The sequence below is a fragment of the Vespula pensylvanica genome, chromosome 11 (assembly GCF_014466175.1).
Source record: "Vespula pensylvanica isolate Volc-1 chromosome 11, ASM1446617v1, whole genome shotgun sequence".
NCBI lineage: Eukaryota > Metazoa > Arthropoda > Insecta > Hymenoptera > Vespidae > Vespula > Vespula pensylvanica.
Window position 1 is genome coordinate 281,389 of NC_057695.1, and position 23,332 is coordinate 304,720.

At 30.3% G+C, this 23,332-nt stretch overlaps 5 protein-coding genes across 13 annotated transcripts; 4 read left to right on the forward strand and 1 right to left on the reverse strand.

Moving 5' to 3' along the window:
• The first annotated feature begins 1,318 nt into the window (after positions 1 to 1,318).
• LOC122633069 (glutamate [NMDA] receptor subunit 1) lies at positions 1,319 to 8,484 on the forward strand. Of its 6 annotated transcripts, XR_006328019.1 has the most exons (18): positions 1,322 to 1,637; positions 1,708 to 1,897; positions 2,026 to 2,277; positions 2,375 to 2,569; positions 2,679 to 2,779; positions 2,881 to 3,054; positions 4,309 to 4,422; positions 4,708 to 4,852; positions 4,937 to 5,147; positions 5,261 to 5,395; positions 5,585 to 5,742; positions 5,993 to 6,227; positions 6,382 to 6,530; positions 6,619 to 6,776; positions 6,857 to 7,029; positions 7,209 to 7,462; positions 7,537 to 7,612; positions 8,069 to 8,134. XR_006328019.1 is itself a non-coding variant. In XM_043820573.1 (17 exons), the coding sequence occupies exons 2-16, from the start codon at positions 1,733 to 1,735 to the stop codon at positions 7,562 to 7,564; spliced, it is 2,721 nt and encodes a 906-aa protein (XP_043676508.1). In that variant the 5' UTR covers positions 1,319 to 1,637; positions 1,708 to 1,732; the 3' UTR covers positions 7,565 to 7,612; positions 8,069 to 8,208. The 6 variants fall into 6 exon arrangements, 4 of the variants coding, with proteins under 4 accessions (XP_043676508.1, XP_043676509.1, XP_043676507.1 ...); XR_006328018.1 differs by having other exon boundaries at positions 1,319 to 1,637; positions 7,209 to 7,689; positions 8,069 to 8,207; XM_043820573.1 differs by having other exon boundaries at positions 1,319 to 1,637; positions 7,209 to 7,612; positions 8,069 to 8,208.
• A 403-nt stretch (positions 8,485 to 8,887) lies between these two features.
• Positions 8,888 to 14,255, forward strand: LOC122633090 (sorting nexin-12). 3 transcript variants are annotated; one of them, XM_043820634.1, is made up of 5 exons: positions 8,894 to 9,253; positions 9,931 to 10,026; positions 10,118 to 10,242; positions 10,322 to 10,427; positions 14,145 to 14,255. In XM_043820634.1, exons 1-4 carry the CDS (start codon positions 9,089 to 9,091, stop codon positions 10,425 to 10,427), a joined length of 492 nt encoding a protein of 163 aa, XP_043676569.1. In that variant the 5' UTR covers positions 8,894 to 9,088; the 3' UTR covers positions 14,145 to 14,255. The 3 variants fall into 3 exon arrangements, with proteins under 3 accessions (XP_043676570.1, XP_043676569.1, XP_043676568.1); XM_043820635.1 differs by lacking the exon at positions 14,145 to 14,255 and having other exon boundaries at positions 8,888 to 9,253; positions 10,327 to 13,024; XM_043820633.1 differs by lacking the exon at positions 14,145 to 14,255 and having other exon boundaries at positions 8,897 to 9,253; positions 10,322 to 13,024.
• Positions 11,064 to 14,035, reverse strand: LOC122633075. The gene is made up of 4 exons (XM_043820584.1): positions 13,695 to 14,035; positions 13,363 to 13,545; positions 12,183 to 13,296; positions 11,064 to 12,079 (listed from the first exon to the last, which is right to left on the reverse strand). Exons 1-4 carry the CDS (start codon positions 13,893 to 13,895, stop codon positions 11,997 to 11,999), a joined length of 1,581 nt encoding a protein of 526 aa, XP_043676519.1. The 5' UTR covers positions 13,896 to 14,035; the 3' UTR covers positions 11,064 to 11,996.
• Positions 14,256 to 14,563: 308 nt separating the features above from the next.
• On the forward strand, positions 14,564 to 18,493 carry LOC122633074 (protein Pixie). Of its 2 annotated transcripts, XM_043820582.1 has the most exons (10): positions 14,564 to 14,748; positions 14,826 to 14,892; positions 15,343 to 15,582; positions 15,718 to 15,933; positions 16,026 to 16,233; positions 16,329 to 16,515; positions 16,605 to 17,011; positions 17,109 to 17,421; positions 17,545 to 17,779; positions 17,866 to 18,493. In XM_043820582.1, exons 3-10 carry the CDS (start codon positions 15,370 to 15,372, stop codon positions 17,911 to 17,913), a joined length of 1,827 nt encoding a protein of 608 aa, XP_043676517.1. In that variant the 5' UTR covers positions 14,564 to 14,748; positions 14,826 to 14,892; positions 15,343 to 15,369; the 3' UTR covers positions 17,914 to 18,493. The 2 variants fall into 2 exon arrangements, with proteins under 2 accessions (XP_043676517.1, XP_043676516.1); XM_043820581.1 differs by lacking the exon at positions 14,826 to 14,892 and having other exon boundaries at positions 14,566 to 14,748.
• A 518-nt stretch (positions 18,494 to 19,011) lies between these two features.
• LOC122633073 (laccase-5) lies at positions 19,012 to 22,702 on the forward strand. The gene is made up of 11 exons (XM_043820580.1): positions 19,012 to 19,149; positions 19,482 to 19,641; positions 19,854 to 19,986; positions 20,173 to 20,330; positions 20,423 to 20,696; positions 20,780 to 20,984; positions 21,072 to 21,256; positions 21,333 to 21,531; positions 21,625 to 21,828; positions 21,970 to 22,200; positions 22,309 to 22,702. The coding sequence occupies exons 1-11, from the start codon at positions 19,074 to 19,076 to the stop codon at positions 22,452 to 22,454; spliced, it is 1,971 nt and encodes a 656-aa protein (XP_043676515.1). The 5' UTR covers positions 19,012 to 19,073; the 3' UTR covers positions 22,455 to 22,702.
• The last annotated feature ends 630 nt before the right edge of the window (positions 22,703 to 23,332 follow it).

Here is a 23,332-nt window from a genome sequence, read left to right on the forward strand (position 1 = left end):
TCTCTCTCTCTCTCTCTCTCTCTCTCTCTCTCTCTCTCTCTCTTTCTAATTTGTACTCTTTCCTACTTTCTCTTACATACAATGGAGACAAACGATAAGGAACCTTTTCTTTTAAAACACACACTCTTCTTCAGTATGTAACTTTCCAATATTCTACGTTATGTTGCCTCTTGCCTTGTCTTGCCTTGCTTGTCTTCTTGTCTTGCCAAGCCGGTAGCAATGTCTCTCACCATTTAACTTCTTGTTCTCCACTGTTCCTTCTGTCACGATCAGACGGTTCCTCGGTAAATACGGAATGGAAGGGGTTGCGCACGCACATGAGGTCGCCACGGGGTGGAAACCTACGGGATCGATATGCAGCAGGTACGAAATGACGAAATGACGCACTCTTTATCTCTTTCTCTCTTTCTCTCTCTCCCTCTCTCTTTCTCTCTGTCTCTGCTTCTCCTCCCTCTCTCTCTTTCTTTCTGGTCACAATCACCATGTGTTGAAAAACTTTGATTATTCCTCTTCATTTCTTTCAATACTTTGAAAACAGTTTTTTCTGGATAGACTTACTAAAGGACTCATCAATTTCGTTTTTAGATTTTCCATTTATTTTCTTTCCAGCTGATCTACAAATGAAAATAATATACTTATATATATTATTACAATATGTTAATAAACTTATGTATATTTGTATATCTCATATCAAATATATATATATATATATACTATAAAGAGTATATTGTGTGTATATATATGTATATGTCATATATGAAATATATATATATATATATATGTTGTATCATGATTATTCAAATTCATTTGACATACCTTTTTCATACCATTAATTTCTTCTCTATAATTTCTAATAAATTTCTATGACTCAGTTACTGGAGCGTATAATATAGAAATGACAAAAAAAAAAAAAGAGGAAAAGAAAAGAAAAAAAGAATAAAAAGAAACAAATAAAGCTCGCGTGTAACTGCATCGACTTTATCATTATAAACTAGTACATATATGTCTGTTTAGACAATATAAGAATCTGCATTTAAATGGAGCTATTAGACTGTTATTATTCAGACATGAAAGACCACGTGGTAACTTGTGGTACCAGTGTTTACCCATGTTGACAAAATCAATGTTTTAGGATAATATAGATATATATATACAATATATAATCAACAGTATATATGATCATTATAGATTATATCTATAGATTTCTATTGTAATATTGCAACATATTAAGCAAATATGTGACAAAGGACAGGTGCGAAGAGAGAACGAATTTGAAAGTTGGTGCCAAAATCTTTGAATTTACGATAGTGGGGGTGAGAGTATGGGTCGGGGTAGAGGGAATGAATCTCTCTCTCTCACGCGCAGCATCCGACTGGATCAATGTATACCAAGAGGAGGTCAGATCTTGGCTCTGCCCTCGTACTTGGGCCATTATAACTTGGGCCGTGCCCAAGTACTCTTCTACCTGTTTAACAAAATTTTTTCAACAATTTTGGTGGGTGAATATATCGATCATATTCGTACATCGTCGTCGTCGTCGTCGTTTAGTTTCGCTACATTTGATTTCTTTTTTTTTTTCTTTTGTTTTTCCTCTGAGAGAGGAAAGAAAAATCCCAAGGATTATAATAAACGTCAAGGTAGGTCAAGATCCGTTTAAAGTGCATGTAAATTCTTACAATTTTTTTAATACCTCGTGTTATTTCTTAGATATTTTAATTTGTTTACTCTTGCAATGGCAAAATCTGGTAAAATGATTGCATTGATTTGTCTTCTGATGCTTTTGGAAGACTATAGTCATGCCGCAAGACCATCCAGTTACAATAGTCCAACTTTGTTCATGATCGGTGGTGTCCTTTCAGACAACGAAAGCAAAGCTTACTTTGGTGCCACCGTTGATGTGAGCTTACATTTTATTATAACATTAATTATTATATATATATATATACACACACACATGTATATATATATATGTATATAATAATTAATTGTTTTATTCTGAAACAGACCTAAATAATTATATTTTAGCATTTGAACTTTGATTCACAATATGTGAATAAGGGTATAACTTACCAACACACTGTCATCGAAATGGATTCCAATCCGATCAGGACGGCTCTAAGCGTTTGTAAATCTCTAATCGCTAAACAAGTTTATGCAGTAGTTGTGTCTCATCCTCTAACAGGTGATTTGTCACCAGCTGCTGTTTCCTATACCAGCGGTTTTTATCATATACCTGTAATTGGTATATCCTCTCGTGATTCAGCATTTTCCGATAAAGTACGTCGATCTTTAGATCATACCTTATTAGGATATATATAATAAAATGAATTCTTCAACATGTATAAATATATTTTTTGTTTAAATTATTTTTCAGAATATTCACGTGTCTTTCTTACGTACCGTTCCACCATATTCCCATCAAGCCGATGTGTGGGTGGAATTATTGAAATATTTTAACTACATGAAGATCATTTTCATACACAGTTCGGACACCGACGGTCGTGCTTTGCTCGGACGTTTTCAAACGACATCACAAAATTTAGAAGACGACGTTGAAATCAAAGTACACGTAGGTCCATCTGTCCTCTTCTTTTGTTTACCTTGGACCATTTTCTAATAGCGAAAATTTTCAATCTTACAAAAAAAAAAAAAAAAAAAAAAAAAAAAAAAAAAAACAGGTGGAATCCGTAATAGAATTCGAGCCAGGTCTTGAAAGTTTTATGGAACATTTAATGGATATGAAGAACGCACAAGCTAGAGTCTGTTTGATGTATGCAACGTAAGTAATTTAATTAATCGATTATCATCGACTATCATTTGGATCGTACGATGTAAATGAAGTTCGAATAAATGATATAAAAATTTTTGTTGAATTGGAAGGAAAACAGACGCAAAAGTTATCTTCAGAGATGCGGCATCATTGAACATGACCGGAGCTGGATACGTTTGGATCGTTACCGAGCAAGCATTGGATGCACCTAACGCACCAGAAGGTCTTCTTGGATTGAAATTAATTAACGCGAGCGCAGAGAAGGCTCACATCAAGGACAGCCTGTCAGTCCTTTTGCGATCGCACACAATAGGCACACCTACATGTATATGCATGAAACTGTGTATATAGTTTCACGATTAGGTAAAACCTTCCACTTCACACAATTCGAGATCACCTGGGCTTCCCCAATCTACAAAGAAGAAAGGATTGTGATTGCTGAAATTTTTCTTCGTCTGATTTTCTTCAATTTATCATCTTCGCTATTCCTTACTTTTTTGTTAGCTTGATAATTTTATTATATATATATATATTTCTTTTTTTCACCTTAAACTTATTTATCCTGCACATCGTTTCATCTCTCTCTCTCTCTCTCTCTCTCTCTCTCTCTGTCTCTCTCTCTTTCTCTCTCTCTCTTTCTATCTATCTATCTATCTATCTCTTTCTCTTTTTATACGAGTTGCATTCGAGTTCTAAAGTCTTTCAATATTTTTCCAAAAAAATTGCATACACATTACAAAGTTGAAACTAGTCGTTTTATACATGTACATATTTTTTAAAAAATCGATGCCATGACTGTATGGCCGCTGTGAATGATTCTTGAGGGATCTGTTTTGTCCATTGGAAAATCTCTGAGCGCAAGAACGGCACGATTAGGAAATGAGCAATTACAAGGAAAGTGTCCTTTAATGTTGGAAAAAGTTAGGTGCAAGATTAGGTGAGTAGAGAGCATGAGGAATCATTTGGAATCATTGTCGTGAAGATAATTTTGAAGACTGTTCCCGCTCGCTGAATAGGAGTATTGTCTTGATGGAAGAGTACATCAGTGCCAATTTTTCACAATCAACAAAACAGATCGAATCTTTAAAAAAAATCGTTGATAACGGTCATGTGATCGTGGAGTCGACATCGTAAAAAAAATATGTTGTCTATGTGTTGATAAGTAACAGTAATTTCAACTTTCTGATGTAAATAATTTCTCAGGGAAAAAAAAAAGAAAGAAAAAAACAATTAGGATACCTTAAAACTTGAGCGCATCTCGTAACAATATCTCTTTTACTATCACACAGGTATCACCAAGATATGAGCGAGCATTATTCGATTTGGAAACTTTTATGTCTCGATGTTGGTTACAGATCTAAGGACTCTCTGATTTCTCTCATGGATGTTACTGCATGGAAACATTGTCCCGTAGAAATTGTGTTGTGTGCATAAGTATATTAAAAAAAAAAAAAAAAAAAAAAAAAAAAAAAAAAAAATGAAAGAAAAATCCCTAATTATTAGTTTTCTGATGTCGAGGGTATACACTTATTTTCCAGATATGCTTTTGTCTCTGCTTTGCGAGAAATGAACGAAACCGAAGAGATCACGAGTGCTCCCAAGGATTGCGGTGATTCCGGATCGATATGGGAAACCGGAAAGAAACTTTTTGAGTATGTGATCTTCTATTTAACACTTTAGTTACATTGTAGCGCATTTAAATATGTTCCCACGATTCCGCAGTATTTCGTTGTTCTTAACTTAATATATACAAAGTAACGCCAAGCAACGCAAACGTTTTTACAGCTTAGCAAGAAAACAAGTTAAACACTATAGAAGTTCGAAATATCAGCTAAAGGGTCAATATAAGAAAAAAAAGGAAAAAAGAAAAAAAATTAGATTTAATATTAATCGATTATATCATGTATATGTATGTATATACGATTATGTGAATTCAGTTACATACGTCAACAAGTTTTACCACATGGAGAAACTGGCAGAGTTGCTTTCGATGACAATGGCGACCGTATTTTTGCTGAATATGATATCATTAACATCAAGGATGGTGAACAAGTTTCGGTTGGACAATATTTTTATCCAGCTGTAAGTAAATCAAAAAATATTGATTAATTATCATTAAAATTAGATAAAATGGATAATATCAATTAGTATTAATAATTGTCTTAGAATGGAACAAAAATGAAATTAAGAGTGAACGAGTGGAATATCACGTGGCCTGGACGTTTAAAAAGTAAACCCGAAGGTTTAATGATACCAACGCACTTAAAGGTTTTGACAATTGAAGAGAAACCTTTCGTTTACGTACGCGAAGCAAGCGAGATTGATTGCCTGCCTGATGAAATAGCATGTCCTCATTTCAACGTTACCGATCACGAGAGTAAGCAATTTAATCAAACAGTATGTATTGTGTGTATACGCACGCGTGTATTTAGTTTTAAAATTAATTAATGATCCTAAAAATAAATGAAACCTTTTTTATATGATCTACAGACTCGAAGACGTATTGTTGCAAAGGTTATTGCGTAGATTTATTAAAAGAATTATCTAGGACTATCAATTTCACTTATAATCTTGCCTTATCACCGGATGGTCAATTTGGCAGTTATATTATCAAAAATAGTTCAGGTATTTTCTTAATAAACATTCTTTTATATGTAGATATATATATATATATATTGTTTTATATTATATAAATCATATAAATATTGCGTACATAATATTTAATATAAAATAAATAAATATTGTATATAATACTATATAGAATATATTATATGTGATATATTATATATCTAACATAAAAATATTTTATTACAGTTGGAGGGAAAAAAGAATGGACAGGACTAATCGGAGAATTGGTGAACGAACGAGCAGACATGATCGTTGCACCATTGACGATTAATCCTGAACGTGCTGAATTCATCGAATTCAGCAAGCCATTCAAATATCAGGGGATAACTATTCTAGAAAAAAAGGTATTGGAGAGGGAAAGAGAGAGAGAGAGAGAGAGAGAGAGAAAGAGAGAGAGAACGCCTAAACATCTAATATGAACTCCTCCATTGAATTCCCTCTCCATTCATTCAACCGTATTCATTCAACCCTTATTGACTCTCCTTCCCATCATTGACCCCCTCCATTTATTGTATCCTTCTCACTCATCTCAAAAAAAAAAAAAAAAAAAATAATAGTAGGAGATTAAATCGATAAAATTTTGTTTGATTTCAGCCATCCAGATCGTCGACACTGGTATCTTTCTTACAACCATTCAGTAACACTCTTTGGATCCTGGTGATGGTTTCGGTGCACGTAGTGGCGCTAGTTCTGTACCTCCTCGACCGGTTTTCACCTTTCGGGAGGTTCAAACTAGCTAATACTGACGGCACCGAGGAAGATGCCCTCAATCTCTCGAGTGCCGTTTGGTTCGCATGGGGAGTATTATTGAACAGTGGAATTGGAGAAGGTAAATTTGATCTTCTCTTAATATCTTAGATAAATACTTGGTATATATGTTGGATTAGACGATCTAGCAGAAAAAAAAATATATATAAAAATGTTGATCAAATAATTGATTACTTACAAAATTTTAATCGTTATAAAAATTATGTTATATTTAGGTACTCCGAGAAGTTTTTCAGCACGAGTATTGGGTATGGTATGGGCAGGATTTGCTATGATCATCGTAGCATCTTATACTGCTAATCTGGCTGCTTTTCTTGTATTGGAACGTCCTAAAACAAAATTGACTGGTATCAATGATGCCCGAGTAAGTAGGTGTATTAAATTTTTTGAAAAGATAAATAAAATGATGAATGAAGCAGATAATATATAAATTTTGTTTTATACATATAAAGCTCAGGAATACTATGGAAAATTTAACGTGTGCTACGGTTAAGGGATCGGCAGTGGACATGTACTTCAGGCGACAAGTTGAACTCTCTAATATGTATCGAACGATGGAAGCTAACAATTACGATACAGCCGAAGATGCTATACGTGATATAAAAATTGGGTACGCATTTTGTTCACATCATAAAATTATCACAAATTAAATGCATTCGGTGTAATAAATTCTTTGTATGTCGTATTTAGAAAATTAATGGCATTCATCTGGGATAGCTCACGTTTGGAATTTGAGGCAGCTCAGGATTGCGAGCTAGTAACTGCCGGTGAATTATTTGGTCGTTCTGGTTACGGAATTGGCCTGCAGAAAGGTTCACCCTGGGCGGATGCCGTGACTCTGGCAATTTTAGACTTTCATGAAAGTAATAGCAACGCTATGACATCAACTATAAGAGTAGATAGATGAAACATGATTTTTCCAAACAAAAAGATAAAAAAAAAAAAAGAAAGAAAGAAAGAAAGAAAGAAAGAAATAAAGAAAGAATAGATGGAAGATGAAATATCCAAATGTAAAATTTGAAACTCCATTGATTGTTTTTAGGTGGTTTTATGGAAAGTCTCGATAATCAATGGATACTCCAAGGGAATCTACAACAATGCGAACAATTTGAAAAAACTCCGAACACTCTCGGATTGAAAAATATGGCGGGAGTGTTCATAGTGGTCGCGGTCGGTATCGTCGGTGGTATCGGATTGATTATTATCGAGATGGCGTACAAGAAGCATCAAATAAAAAAACAGAAGAAAATGGAACTGGCAAGGCATGCAGCCGATAAATGGAGAGGAACGATCGAGGTAAACAGCGATCGGCGACCGATTTCGTTGTTTGATATATTTCCATCGTTTCTTCAGAAATGTGTGTTTGTCAGTAATCCTCAGGAAGCGACGACGAGGTAGCTGCGCTGAGGCATGTCCATTTCCCGGGGGACTTCCCTTCGAACCCTAGTAATAATAATTACGTGATAATTAGCGAGTTGCACAACTGACAGTGTGTAGAAATTATTATGAAGAAGTAGTTGTAGGTAAAACTAGTTGCAGATATGTATATTTTATAAAACTATTAATCCTCATCTCGAGGAGATACGATACACGTAGGATCGTCCTGAGAGAATAAATAACTAAATAAGTAAATAAATAAAAAAGAAAAATATAACTGCACGAAGGACGATCGAAAATACAAAATTAACGCGGACGTTGTTGGATACATCTCTGGACGATCCTAAGTGCATACATTTAACGTAACGTTAAATCGATCATATAAAGAGAGAAAAAAAAAAGAGAAAAAGAAAAGAAAAGAAAAGAAAAAAAAAAAGAGAGAACAACATTTTCTTTTCGAGGGACTTCCTTTGCCTTTAAATATTCCTGCAAGATTATTCGTAACCTTTAATTTTATCTATGCAGAAGCGGAAAACACTTCGAGCTTCGATAGCTGCACAACGAAGAATTCAAAGCAATGGCCTGAACGATCCAACGACCGTCAGCTTAGCAGTCGATACGGTTGCCAGATGCACCGTCGCACCACGTAGTCCTGGAAGAGCATGGCCTGGAGATAGTGATATACGTCAACGACCAATGTCACGTTCTGAGGACGTAAGATTATCACCTGCCGTTTACACCGCCGATGTATCTCATCTTGTAGTTTAATTATTATATACATATATACGCGCTCACACAAAATAGTTTTTTAATATGTACAATTATTTCATATATATATAGTATTAACGTACACTACAAATTCTAATGGAATTGTATTAATAGTTACAAATTAGGAGATCTCGTTCGTTGAATAAAAGAAAATTCTTTAATTGTTATAATTACCTTTCGCTTTCCTTTTTTTTTTCTCTCTTTTTTCTTTTTGCATTAATTGTTTATATCAACTTTCTTTCTTCGTTTTAGAACTTTCCACTTCGATCCGGGAATCGACATCTTTGGAAAGAGCGCACTGTTCCAGGAAATGGCTTCTCTTGACACCGTCGGTAATTTATCGACGTATCAAATTAACAATACGCGTATTTTATTTTTTTAAATCTTCGATTATCAAAATACACGATCGGTTTAATATCATAAAATGAACAATTTATTCTTTAATTTAGTCTCGATTTCGTGATTTTTATATTATATTCGTGACAATCTTGCATCGTAAGAACGTGTGTGTTAATTTAAATTTGTTAGTTCTTCGATCGACCGTCATAGCGCTGCCGTTCAATATGGCGTTTTCTAAAATAGAAAGTTTCATCTTCAAATCGAATCTTCTCTTCGTTCACGGCCATACGCACACGAGAGCGAGGAACTGTGTCAAATGTGCTTGTGTCAGCTTATAAAGTGCTGTCAATCGAAAAAGGATTTACTTATCTACGAATATCGAATCAACATAGTAGGTGATTCGTCATTAAATATTTAATCAATTTTCTCGCTAAGGAAATGGCGGATACTACTGTGGATGCAACGAGGCGTTTAAACGTTAAGAAACAGACATTGGACGACGCTTACGCTGCGCCCGCAAATTTTCTCGAAATTGACGTGATTAATCCAATCACACACGGCGTCGGTAAAAAACGATATACCGATTACGAAGTCCGTATGAGAGTAAGTAGACAAAATTTCACAAATATCTACGAATTAATTCGATTTTTTTCATCGCTCTTTCCGATTCATATATCTCTTTTATATCACGTTGTTATCACGAAAAAAAAAATATCTACTGAAACGCTACCAATACATTGATACAAATCGAATATTTTTGAAAATTTTTCTGTAAGCATACAAACATTTATTTCAATGAAATTTTATTCCAATTATTATTATCTATATTCGTTACCTTTGTTCCCGATTTCAACACGTTTATATATCATAAAATTTTTTTTTCGATAAATTTCGTTCGTACGGTTCGTACCCTTTCGTTATATCTCTTTCTCCCAAGAGAGTGACGATATCATCCGCTATTCCGATATTCGCCCGCTATCACATAACAATAGATAAACGAATTTAATGAAATTATATTTCTCTACTCTATTTCTCTGTTAGGATACCTTAGTAAACTTTAAGATGTCTCACCGATGTTACTATTTATAGGGTTTCTGTAATGATGCTTTTGTCTATATTAATTATTATCTATTAGAAATATATTTTTATTTCTTTCCCTTATAACAGACTAATATGAGTTATATTTATTCGTCTAATCTTAACTGGAAAATTTTTTTCTTATTTCTTTGATGTCTTCTAAATTTAATTTCTTTTTTTTTTTTCCTTTTGTTATTTTAAAGACAAACCTACCAGTCTTTAAAGTCAAAGATTCTACGGTTAGAAGAAGATATAGTGATTTTGAATGGCTTAGAAACGAATTGGAAAGGGATAGCAAGGTATGTGAATTGATTAAGATTGTTAATTATCAAGATTAATGATATCAATGTAGAATGAATATTATATAACATGATTTTTCTGAATACTTAGATCGTTGTACCGCCATTACCTGGAAAGGCATGGAAACGTCAAATGCCTTTTCGAGGAGATGATGGAATTTTTGAGGAAGATTTTATCGAGGATCGAAGAAAAGGTTTAGAGATATTTGTTAATAAGTAAGTGTTACAGAATAATGTTTTATTATATAATGATATGAGTCAAGAAATTTATAAGTTTTAATATTAAATGTTTTAGAATAGCTGGACATCCTTTGGCACAGAATGAACGATGTTTACACTTATTTCTTCAAGAACCTGTAATAGACAAGAACTACGTACCTGGGAAAATACGTAATACATAAGTAATAATATTAAGACAAATCGCAAGTATATTTCACCCAGTCTTTGATATTTAAGCCATATTTCATTATTTTAATAACGCTTCATTGAGAGAGATTCAAAGAGATCCTTCTATATATGTATACATGTATATATATATACACATATATATATATACATATATATTTTTATAATATATAATTGAGTTTTTTCAGTGCTGTGATGTTCAATAAAGTTTCTCAGTTATAAAATAATTACGTTTAAACCAGTTTTGTAAAATTCGCGAAGGATCTTTTATCAAAAGTAAATATTAGTTATCTTTATAAGGGAACTATACACGATCTCAAAAAGAAAAGAAAGAAAAAAAATAATTTACACATCAGGCAAGAAAAGAGTTATTAAGATGAATCACTATAAAAAGAAATGACAGAATTTGTGCATATAGAGAGAAAAAGAGAGAGAAAGAGAGAGAGAGCACCAGAGCGTTGTTACATTTTTGCATAATTATTGATGCACAAATATCTGTTCATTAAAATATGGCTTGTGGAAATAAAAACGTTTAAAAAAAAAAGAAAAAAAAATAAATAAAAAAGAAACAAATATTTATGTACAAGTTGCTCGGTAGAAAGGTGCAAACACATAGAGATAATTAATACTAGTTGATCCAAATCTGCTCTTTCGTACTTTTATTAGAAACTTGCAACTTTAACAAATATTATTACTCTTAAGTAATGAAATTATTGTAATATATCTTGTTGTTGCTAATGTTTCTACTTTTGAGTTTTAATATTGTTTCTACCAATTATATTTTAATGGACAACTTGTACGAATCTATTTTCTCAAATAATTTATGTACAAAGGTGTGTATACTCTAAAATACGAATTTTCCTTTTAATTAGCAATTATATAATTGATTTAGTCAAAATATTCAGTTTTTAAATAATAATGAAAGATAATATAATATAAATATCTATTTGCTAAAAATATTCTTGAAAACATTTGTACGTCTCAATATTCTGAATCTCTTTATTGTGTTTAAATTTCTCATTTCAACACAAATGGAATAAAGTAATTATTGTTATTATTATTACTATTACAATTATTATTATGGATATTGTTTGAAAATCAAGAGTAAAATTATTGGATTTTTATATAATACCCCCTTATCATTAACATTATTTTTCAAAATTATTAAGAATACAATGAATGTAATATCTAAACAGGTACAATCAAATGGACACACACTATGACTCAGTCTCTAATTATTTAATTATTTAATTATTAATATCATAAGTCTAACTTTACATATATTATACGTGCACACAACAGATTTAAGTGTTTTTGAAGAAATATCTACTACTTTTTATTTATTTATTTTTTTTTTTCTCTTTTTCTAATACGAGTATTAATTCGATAATATATCTTAAAATCATATCCTTTTTCATCAGTCTTAAAAGAAAAAATATCTCCTATCTCTAGTACACATTAGAAAAAAAGAAGTAATTTCTGTTTATATGGCGATAGAATAATTAATTTATAAATGTATTTTTTCTTACATCTAATGTGTTACAGAGGTGGATACTCTGTAACTCTTACACATATATATCTTGACTCGTCCTAATGAATTTTCTATTCCGGAAATAATTGTCTATATATTTGTTAATACAATTTTCCTCTGAAAATTAAAACAGAGAAAAATTATAAATAAAGTATTATTAGGAATGTTTATAAAAATGAGATAATATTATAAGATTTAATATCAATATGTGATATCTTACCAGGAAATGTATTCTCGATAATAAGCATATCAGCAATATGCTTAGCTACAGCTTTAAATAATTGACGATCTTTGATTCGTCTTTTTTTATAAAACGGCATAAGATATTTAACAATCCACGGAGCTATCCTTTCTTTGCATGCAGTTAAATGTTCTTCTATACAAATCGGTGAATCTGGCATCATTTCTTCTTCGTCAAATTCTCCAAATAATTTGATAAATTTTTCTTTCACTTTACCATGCTTCCGGTAATTTGTTATGGACAATTCTGTCATTTTAGTTTTCAATTTCGAAACCTGATGTACTCTTTCGACAAACCAGATACCATCCGTTCTCTTCTTCTGTTTATTTTCACTTGTTTCTTGTTTGCACTCAATTGTTTCTTCTTTGTTAATTTCTGTTGGTTTTTCTGCTCTATTTTTCATTTCTTTATAATAACTAAAACTAAATTTTCCTTGGACAGAATTAGATGTTTTTACATTACTCTTTGGAATATTATTACTCTCTTCTATATGTTGTTTGAAATTAGAAGCTATTGAGTTATCAGTGTCTAAGCTCATCTTATTGATTTCCTTATCAACACTAGCCTTACTGATGCCCGAATGTTTTTCGATTAACGTTGTTAGATCGCTACTATCGTCACTTTCACAGAACATATCTTCCATGTGTTGCAAAAGAGAATCTTGCGAGTTTTCACCATCATTTGGAACACTCTCTGTTTGCTGCTGAATGGAAATAGCTGTTGAAAGTGCTTCTGTAAAAATTGTCGTTTCTTGGCTTTGTTCTTCGAATATTAGTTTGTCTGTATCCTCTTCTTTTAATAAAAGTGTTTTAACACTTGAATTATCTTGCATCAATGAAACATCTGATTCTTCTATATAAGGAACCTTCTTATCCACAAATAATGTCTCTTTCAGATTAATTAATTCTTCGTAATTAGAAGTAATGCAAGCATCCTGCGTGGTATTACTTTTATGCTGATCACAGAAATTACTTTTTAAACAGAGGCTATTAGTTTGTACACCAACATCAACTTTATTTGATGGTGCCTCTAAAAGCATAACTAATTGTTTATACACTTTTTTTTGAGAGGTGTGTGATTTAATATCTGAAATCTGTCAAAAAATGATTACACGCTCTATTTCAATGAAAAATAATCTCTCTCAAAAATGGTATCTTACCATTTTAAGCATGTGTTGTCTATATAAAGAAGCTTCTAAAGAACATCGTACCGCGTTTAGTTCCATTTGATCTGCGCACTTTTTTAAATCGTAACTAAAAGTCTCTTCGTTCTTTTGATTGTAACATACTATGTAATTACTAAGTAAACATTTCTGAAGATACGAGAAGTACACTGCACGTACCTGTTTCAAATACACACCTCGTTTTTAATTTTATTCTATTATTTGAATTAATTAATTTCAAACATGCTCATGCTGCTATATATGTGCATATATCTATATATATACATTATATATTTTATAATGAAATATTATAATAAAATGAAACATGCCATTGCAGTAAGTCGTAAGAATTCATGATTAGGAGCAGAAGACAAGAGAAAATTGTTTTCAGTAATTGATGGTAGTGGCATAGACAAGATATTATCAAGTTCATTCAAACTAGCATCATCGTCAATTTCATTTTCGTTAACCTCTTGTTCTTGTTTTAAATTAAATGGCAATGTCATATCCATCGTTTTTATTGCTTTCATATTTATCTTTCATTTAACATTGTCATTGAAATATTATTTAATAAATAACAATTTTACTCTGTCGTTTTTCTCTTTTTTTTTTTTCTCTATAAAATTATTGAAGCGCCGAACATTTACACATCTTATAAAACACAATATATTAAAATGCACATTTTATTTATTAAACAAACATTTTTTTGACTTGCGCGAACATTATTTATACATTAGAAAACAAATAATTAATTAATGAGAGTTTACTTTTTTTAACAGGAAACTATCATCTACCTCTACTTCCTAAAATGGAACAGTGACACCAAGCGGAAATTTTCGGAAGCTTCAAATTTCGAGGATTTTTATTAATTATTATTATTTTACAAGGGCATTCTTATTTTACAAATTAAAGTTATAAATTAACAATTGATTTTTCAAATGCCATTCTCTAATACCACTTAAACAAATTTTAGTCAACGTTATCGACATTAAAAATATAATAAGTAGTCTTCATTATATAAAAAAAAAAAAAAAAAAAAAAAAAAAAATGTTTTTTTATTTCGTATTCTTATTGGAACAAGTTTTGTCGGTATGATAGATTACTTGTTATCAATGTTATCGACCATTACCGACTTTTAATTCGATCGAATTGGATTATTCAAATCGTATTTATCGATTAATTATATTTTTACTAATTACTATTCATATTCCTTTGTTGTATGTCATATCTTTCAATGATTAAGGATTATATATTGTTTCATAACGAATACTATCTATTATTTCTATAATTTATGACTTCAGTCGAAGCATCTGTAACGTGAACGTTCGGAACTCCTTTGAAAGGCTTAACAAGGAGTCACCTCCACGTTCTTCATTTTGACAGGTATATTTCAAAATATATTAATATTACATCATTTTATTTAATATTATGTATAATTATAAATAACTATTATATTTTAGATAAATTCTCTGAACATATGTTTAAGTGATATCTTGAAAGTATTATATGTTATATGAATCAAATGAGGTTAGAATTTCATGGTCAAAGAACTAACAGATTTTCTTTTCCATACATATAATTAATTAATGATAACAATTTATTACTTTTGTAGTATAAATAAAAAAAAGTATTTACGTTTTCTCAGTAATTAACATTTTAGTACGTATCAGTAATTAACAAATCTTGATTTGTTTTATAAAGTTTTTATTGTAACATGCTTTATATATTTTTGTAATCTTTAGAACGCCATACCATCTAATAAATGTGTTCCCACATATATAAGATAATTATTTCGATTTATTTCTTAAAGTATCATAAAATTTTTTTAATAATCAAATTAATATTATTAATATTTATTATCATATTCTATGCTTTTATTCGACAAGCATTGTTAATTATACTCGATTGATAAAGAAGAATTTGTAGAATTTATAATGACATGAAACATATCTGAAATATATTTATTTTTTTCTACAGCATAAGGACAAGTAAAACTTTGACATCATGCCACCAAAAAAGTCTATGGAAGAAACTGATCGGTTGACCCGTATAGCTATTGTAAACTCCGATAAATGCAAACCTAAAAGATGTAGACAAGAATGTAAAAGATCGTGTCCTGTAGTGCGAATGGGGAAACTTTGTATAGAAGTAACTCCATACAGTAAAAAGGCATCTATTTCTGAAGAACTGTGTATTGGATGTGGTATATGTGTAAAGGTAGAAATATTTTTTTTACTTCATTTCGATATTTCTAACAATTAGTTACATATATTTCTTGCTGACAATAATTCAGATTATTTATATAGTCAGCCTTTATTTAATCATAGGATTTAAATCGGAGGCTTCTTTCAGAAATGTCCATTTGAAGCCATATCCATTATCAATCTTCCTAGTAATTTAGAGAAAGAAACGACGCATCGTTATTCCAAGAATTCATTTAAATTGCATAGACTTCCTATACCGCGTCCTGGAGAAGTCTTAGGTTTGGTTGGGACAAATGGTATCGGAAAATCAACCGCTCTGAAAATTTTGGCAGGAAAGCAAAAACCAAATTTAGGTCGTTTTTCTGTATGTTAATGTTATCTTCACCAAATTTATTTCATTTCCTTTTTACTTTTGTTTTTATATTTGCACTATAAAAATATGATATAATATTTTAGGATCCACCGGATTGGACAGAAATATTAGGTCATTTTAGGGGTAGCGAATTACAAAATTATTTTACTAAAATTTTGGAAGATGACCTGAAGGCTCTTATCAAGCCACAATATGTTGATCAAATTCCTAAAGCATTGAGAGGAACGGTTCAACAATTTTTAGATAAGAAAGATGAATGCAAAAATCAAATAGAAATTTGTCAAATGTTGGGTATGTGTTTCTATGTAATTAAATATTCATTAAAACAACGTGTACATAATAAACGTCGCGTCCTTTTCCGAATGAATTAAAAATTTGATTTGCAGATCTAATGCATATACTTGATAGAGGTGTAGAAGCTCTATCAGGAGGAGAACTTCAACGTTTTGCCTGCGCTATGGTATGCATTCAGAATGGTGATATTTTTATGTTTGATGAGCCGTCTTCGTATTTAGATGTTAAACAACGTCTTAATGCAGCTGTAGCTATTCGATCTCTAATACATCCGGATAAGTAAGTGCATTATATAATGCAAGTCGCAAATATTAAAAATATATTTTGGTATAAAAAATAACTTTTTTGTTCTTATTCTCTGTTTATAGATTTATAATCGTGGTAGAGCACGATTTATCTGTATTAGATTATTTATCCGATTTTATATGTTGCCTGTACGGTGTTCCCGGTGCTTATGGTGTCGTTACTATGCCTTTCTCTGTACGAGAAGGTATAAATATATTTTTGGATGGGTTCGTTCCTACTGAAAATTTGAGATTCCGCGAGGAATCTCTAGTTTTCAAGGTTGCAGAAAGTGCAACAGAAGAGGAAGTGAAGCGTATGAACCATTATGAATATCCAGCAATGACAAAAACCATGGATTCTTTTACGTTGCACGTTGAAAAAGGACAATTCACGGATTCTGAGATTCTTGTATTGTTAGGAGAAAATGGAACTGGAAAAACAACATTCATAAGAATGTTAGCAGGAAATTTACCTCCTGATGATGGATCTGGTAATTTCTATAAGAAAAATCTGACAATTTATTTTTTCAATGTTGTCCACGGTGATTAATTTTTTTTCTTCTTTTTTTTTTTTTTTTTACATTTCAGGAAGTATCCCACAATTACATATAAGTTACAAACCACAAAAAATCAGTCCTAAGTCTCAAGGTATCGTGAGACAATTGTTACATGAAAAAATCAGAGATGCTTATGTTCATCCTCAATTTGTAACCGATGTAATGAAACCTTTGAAAATTGATGATATTATGGATCAAGAAGTACAAAATTTATCTGGAGGAGAATTACAACGTGTTGCCATGGCTCTTTGCCTTGGTAAACCAGCAGATGTTTATTTGGTCGATGAACCATCAGCTTATTTAGATTCTGAACAACGTTTGGTAGCTGCAAAAGTTATCAAAAGGTATTTATCAGGAAGTTTTGATTTCTGAAAATTAATTGACAATTATATTGTGATATTAAAATTAAAAAATTCTAATGCACTCTTTCTTTGTAAATCCAATTTAAATTTGTATTGATATTCTAGGTTCATATTACATGCAAAGAAAACAGGATTTGTAGTAGAACACGATTTTATTATGGCTACTTATTTAGCTGATCGTGTGATTGTATTTTCTGGTACACCTTCATTGAAAACTACTGCGCACAGTCCGCAATCTTTATTAAATGGTATGAACAGATTTTTAGAATTATTAGGTATTACTTTCCGAAGGGATCCTAATAATTTCAGACCACGAATTAACAAAAGTCAATCCGTGAAGGTATGGGAAATTGTATCGTTATTAATAGGTTGATAGTATCATTAATTATAACTTTTCTTATTTTTTTATTTTTTTATTTTATATAGGATTTAGAACAGAAGAGAGCTGGACAGTATTTCTTCCTGGAAGAATAAGAAAATACACGCGTATCTTGTATACGAATTGGATAGCAGCATGTGCAAGATAACGTTAAGATTTTTCGGTAAACTTTATATTCACACACATTGGTAAAGGATATTTTAGATCAATGTGATGATTCTTACAATAATATTGCATTTTATGCGAAGGGATGAGACATTTATTTTACCATCTAAAAGAGAACATTTTTCTGTATCTTGCGTGAAAATTCTCTTCTCATTAATTTATATTATTATTAAAAAGGAAAAAAACATCACATTGGTTATGTGACACCTGGGATAGTTATTCCTGTATAAAAATAAAAATAAAAAAGAAAAAAAAAAACAACAACAACAACACAGAAAAGGAAAAAGAAGGATAAGGAAACAAAAATAACAAACACATGCAATATGTAATATCTTTTTGTATAAAATATCGATTATTATAATGTCCGCGCGTAGAATTAATTTATAATTAATAAGACAAAAGAAAAAAAGAAGATGAATAAATAAACATCATGATTTTCGTGTACACCTGCTATGCAACATATGATCCATTGTAAGGATATGAAATATATGGTACGTCATAAGAAGGAAATATTTCACCTATATTTTTTTCATTTCAATTTTTTTCCTTATAGTATAAATAAAAAAAAGAATGATAATATTTACACGACGTAATGTTATTTTGAGTAATGTTCATTGTAATGCACATTTATCAATGACAAATGGGATCCTATATATTTTGTAACGATGTAATGTTATTCCAAGAAAGAAGTCCATAACTTTATCATTAACAAGAATTTCTCTATGCATATGTAAATCTAAATGTAAAAGATATTACTTTTCTGTCTTTTTTGTTCCATACAAAAACATGTTCTTAGATATAATTTCCATAAGAAATATTTTACTTTGGACAGGTAACTTGTAATTGTTAAGAACAAAATAATATAAATAAATATAAGCGTGTATATGAATATGCATATGTTTACTGAAAAAACGATTATGCATTTTTAACAATAGATTAAATACCCGGAAATATTTATATATTTCCTGATATACTGATAAGTACTAACATTTGTTTGTGATAATAATTTGTATATTTTTACTTATGTAAAATCATGCTTATAAAAACCCTCTAGTATACCAACGACATTAGAAAAGGGAAACCAACCAACATGCCGAAAGTTTTATTCAATAGTTTGTTTCTTCCTTTTATTATCTTATTAATTTTCAAAGAGATTCAATGTACTCGTAAGTATCTTTTTTTTTTTTTTTTATTTTTATTTTAACGTAACGTTAACGAAAAAAGAATAAAATTCGCGATCAAAAAGTTATTTCCTACATGAAAAAGTTATTTATTTTGTCAAAAATCAAAAAATTATATTTTCCCGCGAAACGTCAGTGTCATACTAGTCAACACAATTACTTTTTCTTTTCCTTTTTTTTCTTCTTCATCGTATAAAATATTGTGGTTGTTTTTGTTCTCATTTATTTTTTAATAACGTAATCGAATTTTACATCGAAATTTTTATATTCTTATACTTGCTTTTTTGTTTTCTTATATCTGTAATTTTTATGTTTAGAAACAAATAATACGACAGAGCCACCGTTAAGAACTGCAAGGGATACAAATAGACCAGTAGTATTATCAACACCAGAACAATGTTATCGTCCTTGCGATGGAGCACAACCACTTTATTGTTATTATCATTTCAGATTGGAATATTACACAACAATGGCAACGTATGAATTCCATAAATATGTTTTTTCTTTTCATTTTTTCTAATAATTGAAAGACATCTTTCGATTAATGCATTTAACCCGGGAAAAATAATGTATTCTGATTGGTTAATGAAATGGACCAATCACGGAACGTCGAGAAATTTATAAATTTAAAAAGATATAGCAACATGTTTGCTTTGATATTGACACTAATTAATAATAATTTTCTGCAGTCCATGTAATGTCTGTCGAACGAATAGTTTTGAAAGATCAAAAAATCAATCGACTTGTGAGTGCATCGTGGGAGATGGCTTCGAGAAAACTATTTTTTCTATCAATCGTCAATTTCCTGGACCATACATACAGGTTAACTATAAAAAAAAAGGGATATTTAAAAAAATATATATACATGTCTTTTTCATATTTATTTCTAAATATTGATTCTCAATATTACTTTTTTTATTTATTTGAAAATATTTGGTAAAATGCTAATAAAAAATGTCTTTGAACCCTTTACAAAATTTACTTTGATAATTTTTTTTAATTTCTTAGGTCTGTCAGCACGACAAGATCATAGTTGATGTAGAAAATGCTGCAGAGGGTACAGATACCACGATCCATTGGCATGGAATTTTCCAAAATTCTTATCAATATTATGATGGAGTACCTCACATAACTCAATGTCCAATTACAGCACCTAATACGTTTCGGTAATTTGATCATTTTTTTTCAAATTATTGATTGTTGACAATTCGTTATAATCGACATAATTTCATTTAAAAAATTATATTACTCCTTGTAGATATCAATTTGCTGTGGATAATGCTGGAACACATTTTTATCATTCTCATTCAGCGTTACTTCTATTGGATGGACAACAGGGACCTCTGATAGTACGTTCGCCTAAAAGTCAGGATCCTAATGGACATTTGTATGACGAGGATATATTTGATCATGTGATCTTCTTGAGCGATTGGATGCATCAATTAGCTATAGAACGTTTACCTGGAAAATTTGCTATGAAACCTGGTCAAACTCCTGATAATTTTCTTATCAATGGTCTAGGAGATTATACGGTGAATATTATTCGTTATTTTATATAAATTTTTTTTTAATTTAATCGTTATTATAACAATGTACTTGTCAATAAAAAATTTAGGATCCAAACACAGGACAAAGAACTAATGTACAATTGGCATACTTCAATGTAACTGCTGGTAGAAGATACAGATTCCGAATGATTAATTCATTCGGTACAGTTTGTCCGGCTGAATTCTTGATCGAGAAGCATAAGTTAACTGTAATTGCATCGGATGGTGAAGATTTGGAGCCAGTTGTAGTGGATAAAATAGTTAGTGTTACAGGTAAAAACAATATCATTGAATTTCGATATATTTAATTTACGTATAGATCATAAGAAAAATATTTTACATAAAAATTTTATTCTATAGGTGAACGTTATGACTTCATTCTAAATGCTAATCAAGGTAGTGGTTCATATTGGATTCAATTACGAGGTTTAGGCGAGTGTATGGGATTAAAAATAGTTCAATTTGCTGTACTCGTTTATGGTAACAAAGCGATCCTGCCAAGGACATCTAGACCTACTTATGATAATCCTATAAAAGGGGTTGTTGTGAGTATCTTCATTCAATAACAAGAAAAAGATACATATATATATATTTTTTTTTTAATTTGAAATATACTTTTAGGAATTGAATTCATTGAGTGGAGCAGATTGTGGTAGTACTATGTTAACGAATAATATTTGTATAAATCAATTAAAATATGCGGAAAATACACCACAAGAGGAACAAAAAACATTTCCAGATATTCGTTTATACGTACCTTTCTCTTTCTTCATATATGACAAACGGATGTTTACCAATAATTCTATAAATCCTTTCTTTAGTAAGTATAGAAAATATACACTTTTCAAATTGATACTAGTGATTTAATGAAATCAAATGAAAATGTTCAAATATGTATCACTTTTATCTCCAGTTGCCGTTGATAGATCTTTAATAACAAGTTTGGTCACCAATATCAGTTACACCGAACCAGAATCACCTCCAATATCGCAATATGAAGGTTACGAACAGCTTTGTACTGCCGAAGAAGTATCTACTTGTACGAAGCCATGCTTTTGTACACATGTTATCAATGTACCGAAGCAAACACTGATTGAAATTTTACTCTGCGATGAAGGTAAGATTAATCTCATCTGTTGAACTTACATGAGATTTATAATTTTTTTCTTTTTGCGTACAATTAAATGCAATAATGATTATATCGACTTTATATAAATCGTATAATTATCTAAATGACTTTCAAAAATGTATATTTTAGGACCATTCGAGTACCTATATCATCCTTTCCATCTACACGGTTATAGTTTCGAAGTGATGGCAATAAAAGAGTTTAATCGTACAACACCGACAGCAAATGAACGTTACCAATTTCTTCGAGATTATGACAGAGGTCTACAAAATGGTAAATACATACGACAACCAAGAAAAGATACTATTAAGGTACCAGAAGGAGGTTGTGTGATATTACGTTTTTATACTAATAATCCAGGTATGAGATCAATAAATTCAACATTTAATTCTTTCGTTAATTAATTCATAAAAAATTGGAGATATTATTATTATTATTATTATTATTATTATTAAATTATTATCATAGGATGGTGGCTGTTCCATTGTCATTTCTTATGGCATACGGTATCTGGTATGGATGTAGTTATTCATGTAGGTGATGATCAAGATATGCCACCAGTACCAAATGGATTCCCAGTATGTGGTAATTTCAAACCATCTGTATATATTTAAAATATATAACTAAAATATATCATATATATATATATATATATATATATATATATATGTATATACGTATATATAAGCCAAATGTTACATGATTCAACTACTATGATCAATGAGAAAATATGATTATTGTTATAAATTTATTGTTATCGTTGTTATCGTTGTATTGTTAATTGTTTTATTTCTTGTATAATTATATTGTCATTGTTAATATTATTCATTGTTACTTATATACATACACATTATTGTTATTATTGTTTGTGTATATATATATATATATATATATATATATATATTTATATTTATATATACATGTGACATCTTCTCTTTTACATTTGACAAAAGAAAAATTTAATATAAATTATATAAATTATATAAAAAGATAAAAATTTGAAATATTCATTGAGATGATTCGTCTGATTGTTTTAAGAGGTATTTCTTTATTTAACAGTCGGAATATTACAATATAAATTAATATGATTAATAAAAGATACGTATCTTATTTTCTTTTCTTCTTCTTCTTCTTCTTCTTCTTTTTTTTTTTCTTTGCTCTATTTTTCTTCTAAGCCATAGCGATATGAATGAAAAGGAGAAACTTTTCGTTGCTGCAAACGTTTACAGATGAATATATTTAGATACATCGTTTGATGGTTTCGGTAGAGCCGTTTGAAGTAATAGCACTAGTAGTAATAGTAATAAATAGTAAAGGATTTTTTCGAGACGTGCACAACTAGTTCGTTGAATAATGATTATCGTTGAAAAAAGTATAGTCGATTATTTCGTTTTTTCCACACATTATATTAAAGTATATAATAATAATAACATAACGTATTCATTTACATAATAGATAATAATAATTATAATAATTATAATAATATTAATAA